The 18,894-nt window shown below is 37.7% G+C and overlaps 1 protein-coding gene across 1 annotated transcript; it reads left to right on the top strand.

The window, feature by feature from the left end:
* The first annotated feature begins 5,445 nt into the window (after positions 1-5,445).
* On the top strand, positions 5,446-18,720 carry LOC119784733 (GTP-binding protein Di-Ras1-like). The gene is made up of 4 exons (XM_038286937.1): positions 5,446-5,697; positions 14,644-14,821; positions 15,738-15,908; positions 16,608-18,720. The coding sequence occupies exons 2-4, from the start codon at positions 14,684-14,686 to the stop codon at positions 16,896-16,898; spliced, it is 600 nt and encodes a 199-aa protein (XP_038142865.1). The 5' UTR covers positions 5,446-5,697; positions 14,644-14,683; the 3' UTR covers positions 16,899-18,720.
* Positions 18,721-18,894: the final 174 nt, after the last annotated feature.

Genomic DNA, 18,894 nt, shown 5'->3' with positions numbered 1-18,894 from the left:
CGCACGATCATTTAAACGGATTGATCGTGTCCTGTTTATTTCCGCTGCAAAAATTAAAATTAGAAGAACGTGGCCTTTTTTATTTATTTATTGTCGTTATATTTCCCCACCTCAGAAGGGCGCTAAAGCTCTCCATCTAAATTACTTGTGATCAATTACTCTACCTGCTGGAAGAAGTGGTGTAACACACCTATAATCGCCTGCTTTCATTTTTAATCTAATATAGGACACCCTTAAGATTAGTTTAGGGCCACTGAAAAAATAAAAAAAGTTAACAGATTTTTACATTTTATTTCAGTTTGATATGGGAAAAAAGTCTCCGAATTCTGACTTTTTTCTCAGAATTTCTGACTTTAATTTCCAAATTGTGACTTTTTTATCAGAAGTCTGACTTTTTTTCTCAGAAGTCTGACCTTTTTTTCTCAGAATTTCTGACTTTAATCTCAGAATACTGACTTTCTCAGAATTCTGTTTTTAATCTCAGAATTCTGACCGTTTTTCTCAGAATTCCGACTTTAATCTCAGAATACTGACTTTAATCTCAGAATACTGACTTTAATCTTAGAATTCTGACCTTTTTTCTCAGAATTCTGGCTTTAATATTAGAATACTGACTTTAATCTCAGAATTCTGACTTTTTTCTAAAAATGTCTGACTTTAATCTCAGAATTCTGACTTTTTTTCTCAAAAATTTCTGACTTTAATCTCAGAATTCTGACTCCCCCCCCCACCACCCCCATATTGAACTGAAATAAAATGTAAAAATCAGTTAACTTATGTGTTTATTTTTTCAGTGGCCCTAATCCTCCTCCATATTATTGTGTAATTAGGAATAAGAAATAAAACAAATCCCAAATCCTTAATGTTTTATTGGTTTGTTTTATATTGTTGCTATTGTTCTGTGTGATACTTGTGATTATATTTCAATGCAACTTGAGAGTGACTGCAATGATTTGGTTCTGCTTCACAATATTAGCAAAGTTCCTCTTAAATGGTTAAAAAAAACGGTCAATATATTATTATTGACACTGGCCTTATCAGGATCATATCTGCTTCACATCATAAGGAGAAAATATCTTAAAAGGATTACAATATGTATCACATATAATAATATGTGTTTTAAAGCATATTTATATATAAAGCTATTGTAATAAAATATCTTATAATAAAGTGTAATTAAGTAGATCTTGCACCCTTTGTCTTTCACAATTTTTGCTTCCAATCAACTCTCTGTAAGATTTAATGAGGTACACTGTTAACAGCAAGTGTCTTCTCCTCCTTGCAAGGCATCAAATAAATATACAGCCATGCACACACACACACACACATATACACAATCACGTTTCTTTATCCATGTGGGGATTTTTCCATTGACTTCCATTCATTTCTAACCCATTTCTACAGCCTGACCGCAACACTTACCCTAAACCTAACCATTATGGGTTACCTAAGCCTACCCCCAAATTAAATTCACTTCACACTTTAATCCTTAACCTAACATCTAAAACCTTAAAACAGCATGTGTACTCATGGGGGCCAGGCATTGGTCCCTACAAGAGCAGTTGTTCCCCACATTGGGCTATGATTTATAAAAAATATTCCCAACAATGTAGTGGGAATAGAGCTTGGAATCCTGAGGTTGTGAGTTTGAAAGCCACACCCACAGCCTGCACTCTGGGTCCCTCAGCAAGACCCTTAACCCCACACCGCTCCCCAGGCGCTGCACAATGAAAGCCAGCTGCTCCCCAAGGAGATGTGTTAAATGCAGAGTGAGTTTCATTGCGCTGTACTTGTGACAGTGTAATGACAATGAAATGCTTGGGAAAAAAAAGAAAAAAACAAAACAAAAACACACACATGTTAGCGATGCTAATTGAACTGAGAGTCATGTTGTCGCAACAATCAGAGAGAATCCGCACATGTATGGGGAGAAGATGCAAACTCCGTGCAGAAAGGCCCCAGGTTGAGAATTATCCAACGACCTCCTGCAAGAGTAACAGTGCTGAATGTAGGTCCTGAACTTAAAGCTTAAACTCTAGGTCTATTTTCATGAGCAGTAACCCTCTTCTTTTAATTGCTTGGCACAAGCGCCCTTGATTTATTTCCAGACAGACACCGAAGGGTTTGGAGCTGGAGGAGGAGATATGGAGATTGGGTCATCTACTGTACCTTACCTCTGCCCACAGTGACTCTGTAATTGTTTTAATTGTCTCTTGGAAGACATTTTCTATGATTGCATTTTACGCATTGCAGATGTCCAATAATGTTTGCATGTTGTTTTTAAACTTTTTAAGACCCCCGTTGTAGATCTGTTCCTGCATTTTGAATAGCTGTTCTGTGATTTATCCAGTTTTTAGCTGAGCTTCAGCTGATTGACCAATGCTCTCACTCTGACTCTATAATACTTTGTCTTACAGAAAGGACAAAACTTTTGTCTTTTGATTTTCTTTTGCCGTATTTTATCTTTTTTTTATATCAAACATCCATATTGCTTATTGAATAAAGATCATATGTTTGTATACCATATCTCTAACACAATTTATTTAATCAAATAACACTATATGATAAAATTAAAGATTTATAAATGTTTACATTTTTATAGCAATGATAACAACAAACTAATTGGAGAGAATATATCCTGCATGATTTGACTTGCATCTGAATAAACCAAATGATTTTAGGCACACTATGTTTGGAGAAAACCATTCAACTGTTATGATTGGCTTATAGGACTAAACCCACATGCAGAACACCTCTGGAGACGGAGTAAAAGTTATTATTTATTGGGGAAAACACACAGAGAAAAAATGGACTGGTTCTGGTACAGGTCCGGGACTGGGATCACTGATATCTGGAGAAATGGAGAGTTTGATTAGCCAGGCAGTTAGATGGTTTGACGAGTGAGTAATTTCTGAATGTACCTTGAAGAGGTTCTGACAGATCCTTGAGATGGGGAACCTGTTGGGTCCAGAGAATGTGGAAGTAGCAGAGAACTCAGCAGCAGCAGCGTCTAGCTTCTGGCTAGAGAGTCTCAGACTTGGGTTTAGTTTTCCTAGCTCTTCCCTGAGAGCTGAAGGAGGAATCCAGACTGAGATCTTCAGGTTTAGCTTCCCAGCTCTTCCCTGAGAGCTGAAGGAGGAATCCAGACTGAGATCTTCAGGTTTAGCTTCCCAGCTCTTCCCTGAGAGCTGAAGGAGGAATCCAGACTGAGATCTTCAGGTTTAGCTTCCCAGCTCTTCCCTGAGAGCTGAAGGAGGAATCCAGACTGAGATCTTCAGGTTTAGCTTCCTTGGGCAGGCAGGCAGGTTTCCAGGTAAAGCTCACCCAGAGCTTCAGACTTCAATCAGGCTTTCTGTGAGTAAAGAAGACAGAGGCAGGTTAGAATCCAGTTTCTCTCTAGAGTCTACTGTGATTCACTATATTAACAGAGGCTTAGGTTTGCTAACCAAACTTGGTCAACACTGCGGCGTCGAAGGAAGGTCTGACTGCTGCTTATGTAGGAAGGTCTCCTGATGGGTTGATGAGCTTCAGGTGTGCTAGAGGCTCCAGCCCAGGAGACCCACAGCGCTCTCTGCTGGAGACCGATGGTAGATCTCCAGATCCCAACAGTAACCCCAGTTCCTGACAGAAAACATATAACAGAAGAGGATCCTCGGCGCCCTCTGGTCGGCAAGCCTCAGGATCCCAACATCAACTGATACCAGCTGTCAAGCACAGAGATGTAAAGGTGATAATTTGTGATATTTTCTGCAGCCACAAGTGGAATCCTGGGAGTCCTTTAGTCATTGCGTTAACCCTAAAGTCCTCTGTGTAATGAGCGTGGTCAGGTCAGTTGTTCTGATACATATGTTAGAAAGCATAGTTCCAGTAATACACAATTACTAAAAATCTTGAAGATCAGGTAAATTAAGAATACTATATACTAAAAGACATATCTTGTTGTTAAAGAGAAGGTTTAGTTTTGCGTAATGGATATATATCTGAAATCTTGTATATAGAGAATTCTTTTAATATCTACAATTATACATATATATACAATGTATGATAGACTTATAAGTAATGCATATAATGCATTGTTTACATATCTTGTAGTGCAAATTGAATGTTTACTGTTAAGTATGACTATAAAACATGTTTATTTGATATATATTGATACATAGAGAATGTCGATTATTAGTGTTGTTAGTGATTATTAACATTTTGTAATGCATTTGTTTATGCGATTGTCATACTCTGTATAATGGGAGAGGTGTGTTGGGTTGGAGATAGTGTGTTTGGTGGCTGTCTTTGTCTTTGCTTTTGTCTCTGTCTTTCTTTGCTTTGTGCTTTGGGCATTGTTTACACATCCTGTATTGTTGTGCCTGAGGGGCTGGGACTTGGATAAGCGGTGCTTTTTCCATCCCATTTTCAGCTTTCAAGGAGGTATAAGGATTTAATTTATTTGTTTGGTTGTTATGAATGTGAGTTGAGTTTTACCACAAGCCCTTTCCTTTATTTCATGCAAGTCTGAAATTCATATATAAATTAAAAAATAAAGAAATATTATTCTCATTCTCAATAAACAAATATTAGAATTTTAGACCTATGAACTGTGTTAAAAGACATGCATTTATTGTAGGCTGCTGATGGTTTGCCCAAATCAGTGAGAGTCAGTGAGTCAGAGTCAAGTAAACAAACATGTGTCTGGTGGCTGAAACACAACGGAGGATCTTTAATGAAAGGGCTGAAAAATGGAATTTAATTAAAAAAAAGAATTCTAGATTGGAACCTTCAGGGAGATGTAAGGAAACCTATTTCTGCAAACCTCAGTCATTTTATATGATATATAAAAAAATATGCCATAAAGTCTCTATATTTGAAAAACACAGAGTGTGATTCATGTGTTTCATAATTTTTGTACTCCAACTTTTTCTCCTGCTGACGTGTCCTAATGACGCTGACGGAGGTGAAGGTGTGAGGGAAAATATATTTTTACCAAGAATGAGGAGGGTGGTAAAAGTGAGACTTCCGGTTGGCAGCAACGCATAGCCTTCAAACTAAAAGTCTAAAAAAAATGCAGTTAAAATTGTTTGTTCTTTTTCCTTTTTATGTCACTTTTAATGAAACTCTTCATATTTCTGTAAGATTTATTTAGGTAAACTAAAGTAAATTATATTCTCTCTTTTCAACTTACATTATTCTTTTTGCATAAGAATAAGCACGGTTAAAATTCTTAACATGGTGTGTTGATAATAATTTGTAGAGTAATTGTAATTGTAAGTAAAAAAATAATCAAATGATTTTTTTAAACACATTTTGAAATGATTTTATTAAGATTTTAATATTATTTATATTTATAAAAGTATTATTTCTTTATGATAATAATTGCTTTTAATACCTATTTCGTCCTATTCTATTTGTTATGTCGTTAAGGCTTTTATTTTGGAAACAAACCCAAAGAATTTCAGCAGTCTTGATTCTTTCTTCTGTATGGCAGCCGAGCAGAGGAAGGAGGTGATGGAGCAGGGAGTAGGAGGAGGAAGAGGAGGGTTGGAGTGAAGCGACCAGTGGCAGGTCTGACGGTGATGGTGATGATGATGGGGATGTGAGTCAGACGGCTGAGGATTCGGGATGCTCACAGACGCTCCAGACTAAGCGAGCCCTCCACACACATCCAACCCGCAGATAATCTCAGAGGATCCGGCGGTGACACGCACGGTGAGTTCCGCAAACATCACACCCGCACCGCAGGACACGCACCAGAAAAACCCATCCATCATCCCCTGGCAGGTGGACTGACAGCAGCCGGGGACGGAGCTCCACACGTTGGGTTTTAAACACCGGCTTGTTGCTAATTTGGTTTTTTTGTGCTCGTCTTTGGGAGCGCGTGCGTGTTTATATAATAGCAGTAGGTGCACGTGTCCAGCTGTGCGCGTGCAAGAGCCATCCTTACTATAGAGCGCAGTCACAGAGATTAACATGATGTAAGGAGATAATGAGCCTGTGGAGCTGCAGCTGATTGAAACAGAGAACAAAGCAGCCTGTCAGTGTGCGCGCATGCGTGCGTGAGGGTGTGTGTTTGTGTGTGTGAAGGCAGTGACATTTTTAAAACCGTGGAATACCAGCAGTTTCCTGTAAATGTCCCTGTTAAAAGCGGAGAACAGGAAATGAAAATGTGCTATATTTGCAATGCTTAAAATGTTCTGTCAATTACACTGTTCTAATGACATCAATATGGAAGCAGGAGGCAGAAAACAAAACTATGAAAAAGCACAAAAAATTCTCTTTTAAACTTTTACATATCATTTATACACACACAAAAAAAAAAAAGCAAGAAAAACACCCATCTGGCCTAAAATCCTTTCTGTTGAAAGACAATAAAGCCTTTTAAATTCTCAGCAGCTGCTGATTTTCCCCACCTGCAAATTTCTATTGAGGGTGAAGTAGGAGTAAAGGCTTCTAATATGTTGCAGGCATCAGAGATCAAAACCTCCAAGTCAACCCAAGATCCATCTATCCTGTATTTTCCTTATATGCAATCTGGTTAGTTTTATCACAAGTCCAAAAGGAAGACCTTCTGGTGACACTAAGTCTTTCATTATAAACCTAGCGCGTTCTCAAGGCTAGAAAGAACATACATTTCTCCGAGTTCTGGATACTCCAAAGTCTCTTCCCAAACATCCTTGGAATGTTTCCAGGACGCATCATAATGCGATGCCTGAAGCACGTCCGTTGACTACCTTTGTTGGGGAGAGGCATCAGCATCTCTACTCTGCTACAACCTCCTTGATGAGGGACCTTCTCATCTTATTTCTAAAACTGAGCCCTGCCATCGCTGTAAGTCTCTACAAATAGAGAACCTACCTTTTTTGACTCAGCTCTTTCAACACTTCAACAGACTGGAGGAGAAGGCTAATTACTGCAGATGAAACCCAAATGTATCTGGACATCCCAACCAAGGTGCCAATATGCTTGAGCAACACTTCATGGAGGGAGTTGTCTACCTTTTTTTACAGTCCAGAATATGGTCCAATATGTATGATAGGGCCAGCATGTCAAGCTAAAAAGAATACCTTCAGGGTCTGGGTGCTGCTTTACACCTGACTGTAAATCTGGAAAGCCCATTAAACCTCAGACTGGTATCTCCACACCCCATTCCATGGAAATCTTTAGGGGACATGTTCATAAATTACCTCAAGATCCACAACACCCACATGGACTGGACATTTAAACCTTAATGGCATCTGTGTGCAAATCCATAAGAGTAAAGAACTGGGCCAATATGTATGATGAGCTGGAAAATCAATTGGAGAAGAATACCTTTAGGGTCTGGAGGCAGCTTTATTGAACCTTAGCAATTGGAAAAACAGAGCCAACCAGTGAGTCCCAACATGCTGCAGGGTAGGATGTAAAAAGTGACAAAGCAGGTTGGAGGAGGGGGTTTGATTTACAGCATCTGCAAACATTTGGACATAGGTACCACCATCTGATCTGATACTGGACTCAATGGTGAACAGTTACATGGTCACTGGATACTTTTAGATACCACTTATACCAGATACCACTATATAAAGGATACCCTTTATATATCACTTTATAATAGTATTACAGTTTTCTTGCTTTTAGAGCGTATTTGATCGTTAAAATATATACATCTAAAAAGGGCGATAGTGGCATTGGATGCAGGGGTTTGTCCTTTCTCTGTTGCTGTGTCCTTGGCCAAGACACCCCACTCGCTTTGCCCGCTGATGATGGTCAGAGGGCCCGGTTGCGCGTGTTTGCGGCAGCTTTGCTTCTGTCAGTGTGCCCCAGGGCAGCTGTGGCCACAATGTAGTTTGCCATCGTCAAAGTCAATTGAATTACTCTTTCTATATATATATATATATATATATTTAGAGTACATATATATATATAAGTACAGGTCATTTACCATTTATAAACCAAAATGTACTTAACCACATAGCAGGGAATAAAAACATTAAATATGTAAATTGTTGTAATAATGGGGAGGCACCCTACTGTATGTGCAGTTTTCATTAGTTTCATTAGTTTTCATTAAATGGTTGTTTGTAGTTTGAAGAGTGTTCTTTGTTTACTTGATTATCTAGATTTTTTTGCCAATCTTTCAAATGCACACACACACACAAAAAAACAACTTCACACCGAAAAGTTTGGAGGTTACCTGAACTTAAGGTCTGTGGACTTAATACCTAAACCTAAATAAATGCCTGTAGTTTATCCTCTCCCCTGAGGGCTAACCCTAATCCTAACAAATGGAGAAACCCAAACATAAGGTAAGGGGATTAAATATGATTTTATTAAATTCCTATTGGACTGACTTCCGGGTTGCATTTCCAGTACAGTTCGTAAGAATGGCTGCACCCTGCTCTTGTAATACAGTACTCTTTTAGTAATGTGGTAGAACCAGAAGTACAACAACACTGCCTGGTGGAACTTTGGACTGTTTTCTCCAGAATTTCAAGGTTTTTAATAAACATTTAATCTGATGTCTGTGAAGATTTTCTTTTCAGAGAGGGAAAGGTTTAAAAAATGAATCAGCTAGAACTATTATCTCACCTTGGCTGACATTAAAGAGCTAAAATAAACCTCCAAACTGCATCATTTCAAAACACTACACACAAAAAGGGATGGAAGCTTCCACTTTCTGAGGGTGTGAACTATCTACTGCTTGTTTCCTGTTTCATGGTAGAGAGCTGGGATATTACATAACTTGTGCTAATTACTTGTACTAAAAATAAGCTGTGAATAAATTTCTTGTTAGATTGTTTTGATGAACTGAATATTATTTTTATTGTTTTTTAAACATTCATTTAAGTAAGAAATTTTGATAATGACATCAATTTGTAAGTCTAAGGTTTGAAATACACCATCCAAGTTCATAAAAGAATAGACTATACATACACCTAACTTTCAGATGAATAAAATCAAAATGACCATATTTTCTTTTCAGACAGTTTCTGTTGATAATTTTTTTTTTTTTAGAATAGAAACCCACATTCAACCAGAACTTTAGTGATGATTTTCCCCTGCATTCAATAATCAGAGGCAATGAGCCGTTTATTTGATTGGTTGAGGTTTTGTAGCACAAGGCGCTCTAGTAAATGGAACATTGAAAGGATAAAAAAATGTAAAAATTTAAATCTGGACTTGTCAGGTTAAGAAGCTGTGGAATGATCTGGAATTGGCTGTTCATCAGAAATCGTTAATGATGAATGAGATCATTTCTGCAACTTCTACATTTTTCTTAGGTTGTCTTCGTTGTAAGGTTGATGATCAAAAACATTTAATATGACAAGAAAATTGCAACCAGAAGAAATTTGTGAAGGGGGAATCATTCTTACCGTTTGTCGTTTTTGACAAAATCTTATAAGGTTGGATAAATGGATGAATTTGACTATGTGTTGATGGTGCAGACAAATTTGATACATATACAGAATACAGGATCTACAGTTGTATACAATATAAAACAAACAATATGCTATATACTATATATAGTATATAGCTATGTACCATAGCCATAGCTATGTATAGCTACATAAGAGACACTGAAAGGGCAGAGCTAATTGTTCGGATGCGCTGGGGTTTAGCAGGTGCATGGTCGACAGTGGCTGCTAGCATGGCCAAGCTTGGCCATGCCTTATTGAGTCATGCAAAGTGACCAGAGGGATGCTAATAGATATGCCATGGACAGATCTTTAGATGTGGACAATTCCTTCCCCTGCTTCACTTTGTTACGATGCCCACCCGCGGGGGCTACCGGGCAATCCACATTGGCTTCTTGTCAGCTTACTTTACACAACAATAAACTAGGGATGCACGATATAATCGGCCCCCTATCGGTATCAGCCTGTATCGGCCTTAAAACCGAATATCGGAGTTTCTAAAGTCTAAAAAAAAAAATACTACTTCTTCTTCCTCAAAAACTTCTTTTTTACAGACTTAAAAACTTCTAAAGACGAGGGAAAAAATATTGATACATTAAAATATCACAATATCTTCATATGCTGATATATTGCCATTTAAAAACACCATATCAATCTCTTTACTAATTAAATATTGCTATATGTCATCGTTATGCTACGAAATCCCCCGAAAATTCACGAAATTTTGCCATATTTTTATATGTTGATATATTGACGCGGTATCGATCTATTTTACTAACAAAATCTCACAATAATTTGCAAAATATCACGAGAGTTTGTAACAGAACGATGAAATTTCACGAGATTTTAAAAAGTAAAATAGATCGATACCGCATTTTTAAAAATCAATTTGACATCAGCATATGAAAATATATTTGAGTATATTATTTTTCAAATTGTCAGTAATGGATAACAAAACTGCGATTTTCAATGACTACTTATTTTTGTCCAGTTTTAACATCGGTATCGATATCGGTTATCGGCTACATGAGTTTTAAAATATCGGCATATCGGATATCGGCCAAAATCCCAATATCGTGCATCCCTACAATAAACACATAAACTGATTGAAAGTCATCAAACCCCAACATTTTTAAACTCTTAATGCTTTCCCTAATATTGCCAGACCAACAACATCTGTTGATGTCCGTTTTAGAATGCTGAGGCATCTCCAGTGTCTAGCAGCTTAGCAGGTCAGGCCTGCAGCAGGGAAACTATTGGTCTTTCCTTTCAGATACTCCACACGTCCAGTCTCTGGTACAGTTATAGTGTCCTATAAAATTAGAGAGACATGTTGCAGAATGTCTGATTTAGCAAGAATTAGTTCAGAGAGGTCTACGTACCCTTTGAGCGGTCTGTAGATTATGGTCCTTGGCTTGTATGCCCTTCATCGATGAGGTCTCTCTACAAAGTTAGCATCTACTGGAGGGAGATTTATGCCAAAGAGAATTGCATGTACCTGTTTAAGTGTCTTTTGATGATTTTGTGAGAGGAGGATCTGAAGCAATTTGAAAAGGAGACAAAACATTTTTTCTCCATCATTGTTCAAAGTTAACCAGCCTAGACATAGTTTCTCAATGTCCAAAATTAATATCATTGCTTATGTCATAGCAGTGCTGAATTAGCCATGCCCAAAGCTGGTGCTGCTGAGGTGGTGGAGGACAAGAGGACTCACTATGCAGCACTGTTGCCAACTTCTAAATAAGAAGAATCGATATTGGCTTCCTAAAATAGTTGCCGGAATTCAAAAGATAAACCCATCACCCAAATTTGCACATTTTGCTATGCCTTGATCCAGGCTTTAGGAGGAAATATCTGTGTTGGTAAGACAGAAAGTTATTAAAACATTCATTTAAAAGCACAAATGACTTCTATAAAATGTAAAGGATGATACTTTCCCTTAAACTAAACAACATAAACCAATTTTGTTACATTATCCCACATTGTAAGGCAGGGATCTGTGGCTATTTGCACATGTGTCAACGGAAAAACTGAGAGGAGTCGGTCACTTCTCTACTCTGAGAGCTGGCAAAGGGTTTACTCTCATGTTGTTGCCAAAGTCTCCAATAACAGAAAAAGTTGGTAGATTTGTCACCAGTCCTTTTTGTTTCCAGTCACTTTTAGAGGGGTCTAAAAAGTGGCTAAATATAGCAACATATGGGAAAGTTCATAACAGTGTTACGAAGATTGTTGAAGCTTTCAAGTTGTACTTATACATCCAAACACAGGTTAATATGATGTAAACCTGTATCAATGATGTAGGTATGTGCCAGCATGTAACGTTTTAACCAAATCGGAAATTCAACTGCAATAGCCACCGTTAAACCCCTTTAAGCATATTAATATTGGCAGGTTTGGTAGTAATATATATCACTAAAACTGTTACATAAAAAATGGACTGTAACTTTAAAATGTATACTTTTAATTTGAATGGTTTATTTTTTGACCTAGTTTTGTTTGTAAATGAGTGATCTTTTTTTCACTGCTTTATTCCATTGCTGCTTTGAATTTCTGTTATTATGGCCCTAATGTCCTTCTAAATAAACTTTTAATTCCCTCTTTCCTGCTTAAATCAAGTACAAAGGATAGATAAAGAAAATGTTTAATTACATACACAGATCCGTTAAAGCCAAATTGGATCCTATTTAAAGGATATTTCTGAAAGGTTGAAGCATTAAAATAAAGTAAATGTAAGGGTTAATTGGGATGTGCGTCTGTAGCTCCGGTTATGCTGGTTTAGTCGACGGTGTTTTCCCTGCCGCCTGCCTCCGCACAGGAAGTGACGTCACCCAATGTGGGCAGGCAGGTAGCCACGGCAACGGGGCCTGCTGGTGATGAAATGTCTGCGCTGTTCTCAGTGCATAAATCTCTCTGCAGTCCATCTCTGTCGCCTTCAGTGCCTCCTCAGAGGGCAGTAACCACGGCGACGGAGCTACCGTCTCCCTCTCTCTCTCTTACACACACACACACACACCACATTGTAATGCTGCCAGGACTGTAAACACTCAGGATGCTATCAGGGGCAGGTGTGTGTTTTTGTGTCTGCAGGGAATGATCACTGAGCTGCTGATTGGTGTGAGTCTGTGGAGCAGATAAGGAGGTTGGTGACGTCAGCAAGAGAGAATTCAGAGCCTGGCCTGACAGACGGCACCAAAGACTGCTCCCAACTTGACTTTAACCCATAGATTTCACTTAACCCCAAATGTGATTCCATTCTTTCTGTTCACCAACCATAACTTATGGATCTGTTTGTAGAAACATTTCATAGTTATTCAATCTGTCCAGCTCCTCTCCTCTCATCCTCACTGAGAGCCACCTTTGCAGACACTTGCAAAAGTGCTTTTACTTTAACACATACTTTAAGACTTAGCTTGATTTATGTTTGTACTTTATCCTGGCCAATATAACATACGAATTTGCTTTAAACTAAACATGAGGTCTTTAACAAGGGTCCTTGGAATCCCCTGTTCAGATATGGATCTGCTATAACACACCTCAAATTATTTAATTCTCTCCTCGGCTGACACAAGGGGCTGCAGAGGCTGTTTATCACCCTTTTATTCAAGTTCAGTGTGTGGATGTAGGGAACCAATTTAAACCTGCAGAACATTGGGTCCTTGAGAACTAGAATCGAGACCTCTTATCTAAACCATTCCGTTGTAGCTTCGTCTGTATGTTTAAGGCTGTTTGAAGGTTAACCTCCTCCCCAGTCTCAGCTTATTTGCAGCTAATAACAGATTTTGTTTAGGGATTTTTCAGTGTCTAGCTTCATTAATTTTCACATCACCTGTTCCTGGATACCCAAAGCATGACTCTGCCAGCACCAACTTCCCTCTTATAGATGACATGTTAAAGATAAAGATCCTCTTTGCATTTTTCTTTACATAACATACTGCACGTAAAACAAATAAATTGTGTAATTTTTGCAGAACCGCTTCTACAAGTTTACTCTCTCCTGCATGGCTTGTCGTGAAAAAAAAAACCTGCAATTCATTTCAATTCAACTCGGTTTATCCATATAGCGTGAATTCACAACACATGTCATCTCAATAGAGACTATTCAACCAGATTATACAGTCAGATTGATTCAAAGTTTTCTAAGGAAAACCAGCTGATTGCATCGACCCATTGACTCCAAGGCAATCCCTCACACTAAGCAGGCTTGTATTGGAGAGGACAGTGGAGAGGAAAAACTCCCTTTTAACAGGAAGAAACCTCCAGCAGAACCAGGCTCAGTGTGAGCAGCCATCTGCCAAGGCCGACTGGGGTTCAAGGAGACAGAAGCAGACATACAGAAAGAAGCATAGATAAAAACAGGACTTCTGATGGCTTTGACCTTTTTTACAAAAGCCAAATCTATAGAGTGTGTGACTGATAGCTGTTGAAGTATTCCCCCAACTAACCCATCAATCTTTGCAGGATCTCTTTAACCTATCACTGGCCTTCTGATAACGACTTCTAGTCCATATCATGTTACAGTAGGTCTGCATATGTTCCATCCTATCTCCATATGCAACTTATGTAAGGGATATTATTATATTACTGTATACCTATGACCTCACTGCATAAACGATCCAGAAATAAGTACAAAATGTCTTTCATATTTTAAATTAAGTGTATTTACCCTTAATTTGAGCAGGTAATAAAAATGATCTGCCAATGGAATAAGTTGTTTTTACTCTTGAAATAAGATAATTAGATGATATGCACTTCAAATAATACAATTAGATTTTTTTTTCTTATTTTAAGTGTAAATTGTCCAATGGCAAAGTGTCTCACTTACCTCCTAAATTCAAGACAAATTTCTTTTCAGTATTGGCTCTTTATGTTTTGGTCTTCATTACACTGTTTGTTTCCTGGGTGGTCATTGTTCACTCTCTTATTGATTCTGAAGGCAATCAGTTGCTCCAGGCTGTAATTGGAGTTAATCAAATAAGGGAGAGGAGAATAAATAAGCACAAAACAATAAAAAACATAAGACATTTTCCTCTTACGTTCGTGAGATGTTGAATTTAATTTGTGTGCATTAACTCATAATTAATTGCATTGAAGTCTGTTGGATGTGATGTAAAATAAAAAAACTTGTATAACTTTTCCAGGTTATTGTAAAATTTTAAAAAGCCCAGAAATTACGTTTTATGAAAAAAGTATCGAAGAATTACAAAAATATGAAATACCCTTGCTGAATAATCAGTTCTGTGTGTTTATCTTGGTTCTTTAGCATAAAGGTGACTGTTCCAGAGTGACAGGAGGACTTCAGAATGCCTGAGCAGAGTAACGACTACAGGGTGGTGGTGTTTGGAGCTGGTGGGGTTGGGAAGAGTTCGCTCGTTCTTCGATTTGTTAAAGGCACCTTCAGAGACACCTATATCCCCACAGTGGAGGACACCTACAGACAGGTGAGACACACGCAGCACATCTGGTTGTTTGCTCTAAAAATAGCTTAAATAGAACTCTGTCCCCTTGGAGGCAAATGTATAAAGACATGATGGCTCATTTTAAGCTAAACACAATAGTAATATAAACAGCATCACTTCCCTTATGATTAACTTCCTGATAATAAGTTAGGTTTCATTCTGATTGAGTCCACAGGGCTCAAAAAAATTGAAGATCTGCAAAAACCTAATGTGACAAAGAGATGGTGTATATTTCAAAAGGGACAACACGCTGTAAAGAACATGTCAGTATTGTTTATTTAGTGCCATAGTGCCTTAGGCTACCACATAAAATACTATAAATATAAATGCATAGAAATTTGCAAGATACTACAAGCACAAAATTAACATTTTAAAACCAGATTATACAAAACATACTAGGTAGCATACTGAAAAATACTAAAAATGTCATAAAACACAGTAAGAACAGTTTATTGAAATACAGTGAAATACAATACGTTACAAAGCAGATATAAGAATCCCATAATAAGTGGCTGTACAACTGAATATCCTGGAGTCATGAATTAAAGCCACTGGAGAATGATTTGAAAGACAAATACTGTATGTTCTTATGATTTCTGGTATTTCCATCCAGTCATGAGAGGCTTTCGCTGAAAATTAGTTCTGACATAATGTACTTGATCTAAGAGATTTTCAGGACCAGACAGAGTTTTGAATCATGATCATTTTTACCCAACTACACAGATGATGTTTGGTTAGAATATTGCAGTACTTATATCATACATGTTTTTTTTTTTTACTTACTCAAGATCTTTATCATTTGTTTGTGCAATATCTCTATCGACTTCAGGGTCTATGAGTTAGCTGAGTACGTTTTAATGCTTGACCTAAATGAAACAGATTTCTGTCACCTCTGCAGGTGATAAGCTGTGACAAGAGCGTCTGCACGCTGCAGATCACAGACACCACAGGAAGTCACCAGTTCCCCGCCATGCAGCGACTGTCAATCTCCAAAGGCCACGCCTTCATCCTGGTCTTCTCCATCACCAGTCGCCAGTCCCTGGAGGAGCTCAAACCCATCTACCAACAGGTCTGAGATACGAGTTTATTCTGCAAGTACAGTCAGCACATTTTAAAGGGATTTAGTTGTCAAGGAAAATCTTTTCAGCAAGATTTAATTAACCATATTATGATGTTTTCTTAGTGACCTCCACAACAATTGCCATGAGTCCCAGATTATAACAAAAGCATAATTAATTAATTCACCAGATTGCATTCTTAGAATAAAATAAAATTATATTTTCATCCTTTATTCAGACTTGTTAATATTTGCATATTTGATTCTACTTTCTCCAAATCATTGAAATAGTTAAAAATATAAATTGCACAGATTTGGTGATTTGGAAACTCTTTTTCTTGTTATTAATTAAAAAATCTTTTTTACAAAAACATCAAGAGTAATGGTAGAAGATGCCTTAATGAATAATCAGGGGTCAGCAGATTCCTACAACCAGTTTTAATAGTTTTTCAATTTCTTTCCCTAAGAGATTTTTTTTTTTTTTTATCGATAAAATGTAACATTAAAGATTAGAAATACTTTCAATAAGGTTTTTAGATCAAAAAAAGTTTTCACTTACAGATTAACTATGTCTATACCAACTGTAATATAATTTATGAAGCATATCACAGATTCATCTGAGAGCAGCAACAGTTTCAGAGAACAGATAACAAAGAAAACCACAAAGTTTGAAGTTTGTGTTTGATTATCCCTGTTATACTCTCTCTGCAGATTCTGGCAATCAAAGGGAGCGTGGATTCTATTCCTATCATGCTCGTGGGCAACAAAAGCGATGAAACAGCCCAGCGCGAGGTGGAGACGAAGGTGGGTGAGGCTCAGGCCACATCCTGGAAGTGTGCCTTCATGGAGACGTCGGCGAAGACAAACACCAACGTCAAAGAACTCTTCCAAGAGCTGCTGGCGCTGGAGAAGAAGCGGGACATGAGCCTGAGCATTGACGGGAAACGCTCAGGGAAACAGAAACGAGCCGACAAGCTGAAGGGAAAGTGCAGCGTCATGTAGAGCAAGAGAGCAGCAGTGGATGCAGAGGACTCGCTGTGGATAGATCTACAGATTAGGCAGTCCACATTACATGTTCCTGAACCAGGAAGCCCAGATAAACAAAATGCCTGTAACCTACTGAGGCAGTACAACCTGGAACTTTTACACCAGGCCAGAACTTGACTGTATTTGTGGTCTGTACATATTCCTGTAAAGCCTGATTAGCTCCACTGTAAACAACAACTGTAAATAACCTTGAGACTAATTTTATTTTGAAATCTGGACTTTAAAATCTCGTAACACTAGAGTTTCGATGGTTTCTAAATTGTGCTGGACCTGGAAATACTTTAGGATGATTTAATTTGGTGTTTGTCCTTCCTTCTGATAGTAATGATTTGGTAGATCGGATATAAAGCATGCACTATTATCAAGGCTTAAACTGCACTCTGGGCTGAAAGCTGCTTCTAAGTCATTACTGACCGTAACTCATTTGTATGCTTTTATCTCTTCTCTGGTGGCTTGCAGCACTGGAAGAAAAAGGGAGTTCAGATGCAACACAGAAACTCTTTCTGGGGAAAACTCAGCACCATAAACGGGACCAGATGTTTAAAGTTGGGTCTCTAGTTTGGAACACCAAAGGCCACAATAGAACATTTATAACCTGTTTTTTCATTCCTGGGAAAATGGAAAAAGTAGTTTATTTACAGTAGGGTTGGTCATCATTTCAATTTAAATTATTCCGATTCCTTGTTTTGATTCCAGTTCCTATCGATTCTGGATTCTTAGTCCTTAGAAGAAGAGTCATAAAGGTTTACATGTTATAGATTAGTAACCTACGGTAACTAAATGGAATGAAATGGTATGAACTTCTCAATGAAATTTAATGATTGAACATCTAACTTAGTTATTTTCAGCCAATATAAAAATATCAGACCTATAAACTATAAAATAAATCTTCCCAATTTAACTTAGTTAAATTATCACATGGAGCTTTATTGTTGAAAACATCAATCTACTCAACTGGATGAGGAAGTAGTGATGTTTTACACAGGAAGGATCAAATTTCACACTCCATCATTAAGTTAGGGGGATTTGTTATATAAAAGAGATTCCAAATAAACTAAAATAAGCAATCAAATTTATGATTTAAATCATTTAGAAGATTGGCAGCTCTAGATTAAAGGGGTTTTCATTATTTTGAGAATAAGTATGAAACAAAGCGGGTATGTTTTTTAAGATTTAATGTAAAGTATAAAATAGGATCCACTCTCTCCCTGCAGAAGATACGCCATAAATTAAGAGGAGGAACAAATTCTGCCAGGGACCTTACTTTAAAAACCTGTCGCAGCAAGTCAATGGCGAGTATGGCTGTGTTTAATCGTGTCAGTTGTGCGCCCTTCTTTGGATAATATAATCCCATCGCCCCTGTCACACATAGCCGACTGGTCATTTCTTTAAACCACAGTTTCGAATGCTGCTACACAAACAGGTGAATGTACATGCACTGCACACACTTCTTTGCTGATATTAGCCTGCTTTTATTTCCAGGCGGTGGACTGGGCATCAAAACTGGGAATCGAAAAAGAGAAAAAAGAAAATTTTAATGATTCAGGGAGAATTGAAATGTTAAAACTTGTACTGTTCTCATGTCTCAGCCCAAATCTAATTTTAGGAAACACCTGCTGATTCATTGTTGATGCTTCTGATGTTCTCTCAGGTGGAAGACGGACATTCTTCTACTTTAGCCATGTCTCTGTTCCTCACACCTAACAATAAAAACCTACTGTCCTCTTCTGCATGAATTTGCACTCTGCAAAGCCTTGCTAATGAAGTAAATGTTTGATTTTGGTGTGCAAAAACAAAGATGCATTTCAAAGTTTAGAACATTTTGGATTCCCCCCTTTTTATGTATGAAGTCATATGTTATTAAATTCTACCAGATTTTTGTTAAAAATTAAACAAAGTGCATTAAATAGCTGCTACTTAGTTTTTTGATGTTTACAGACTACAGAAAAAG

Source organism: Cyprinodon tularosa, unplaced genomic scaffold, assembly GCF_016077235.1.
Source record: "Cyprinodon tularosa strain WSP-4 unplaced genomic scaffold, ASM1607723v1 ctg106, whole genome shotgun sequence".
Taxonomy (NCBI): domain Eukaryota; kingdom Metazoa; phylum Chordata; class Actinopteri; order Cyprinodontiformes; family Cyprinodontidae; genus Cyprinodon; species Cyprinodon tularosa.
This window is presented reverse-complemented; position numbering and strand designations above follow the sequence as displayed.

Coding starts and splice junctions, on each gene's coding strand:
- LOC119784733 (XM_038286937.1), top strand. CDS start 14,684: ATGCCTGAGCAGAGTAACGACTACAGGGTGGTGGTGTTTGGAGCTGGT. Junction 14,822..15,737: donor TGGAGGACACCTACAGACAG/GTGAGACACACG, acceptor TCACCTCTGCAG/GTGATAAGCTGTGACAAGAG. Junction 15,909..16,607: donor TCAAACCCATCTACCAACAG/GTCTGAGATACG, acceptor CTCTCTCTGCAG/ATTCTGGCAATCAAAGGGAG.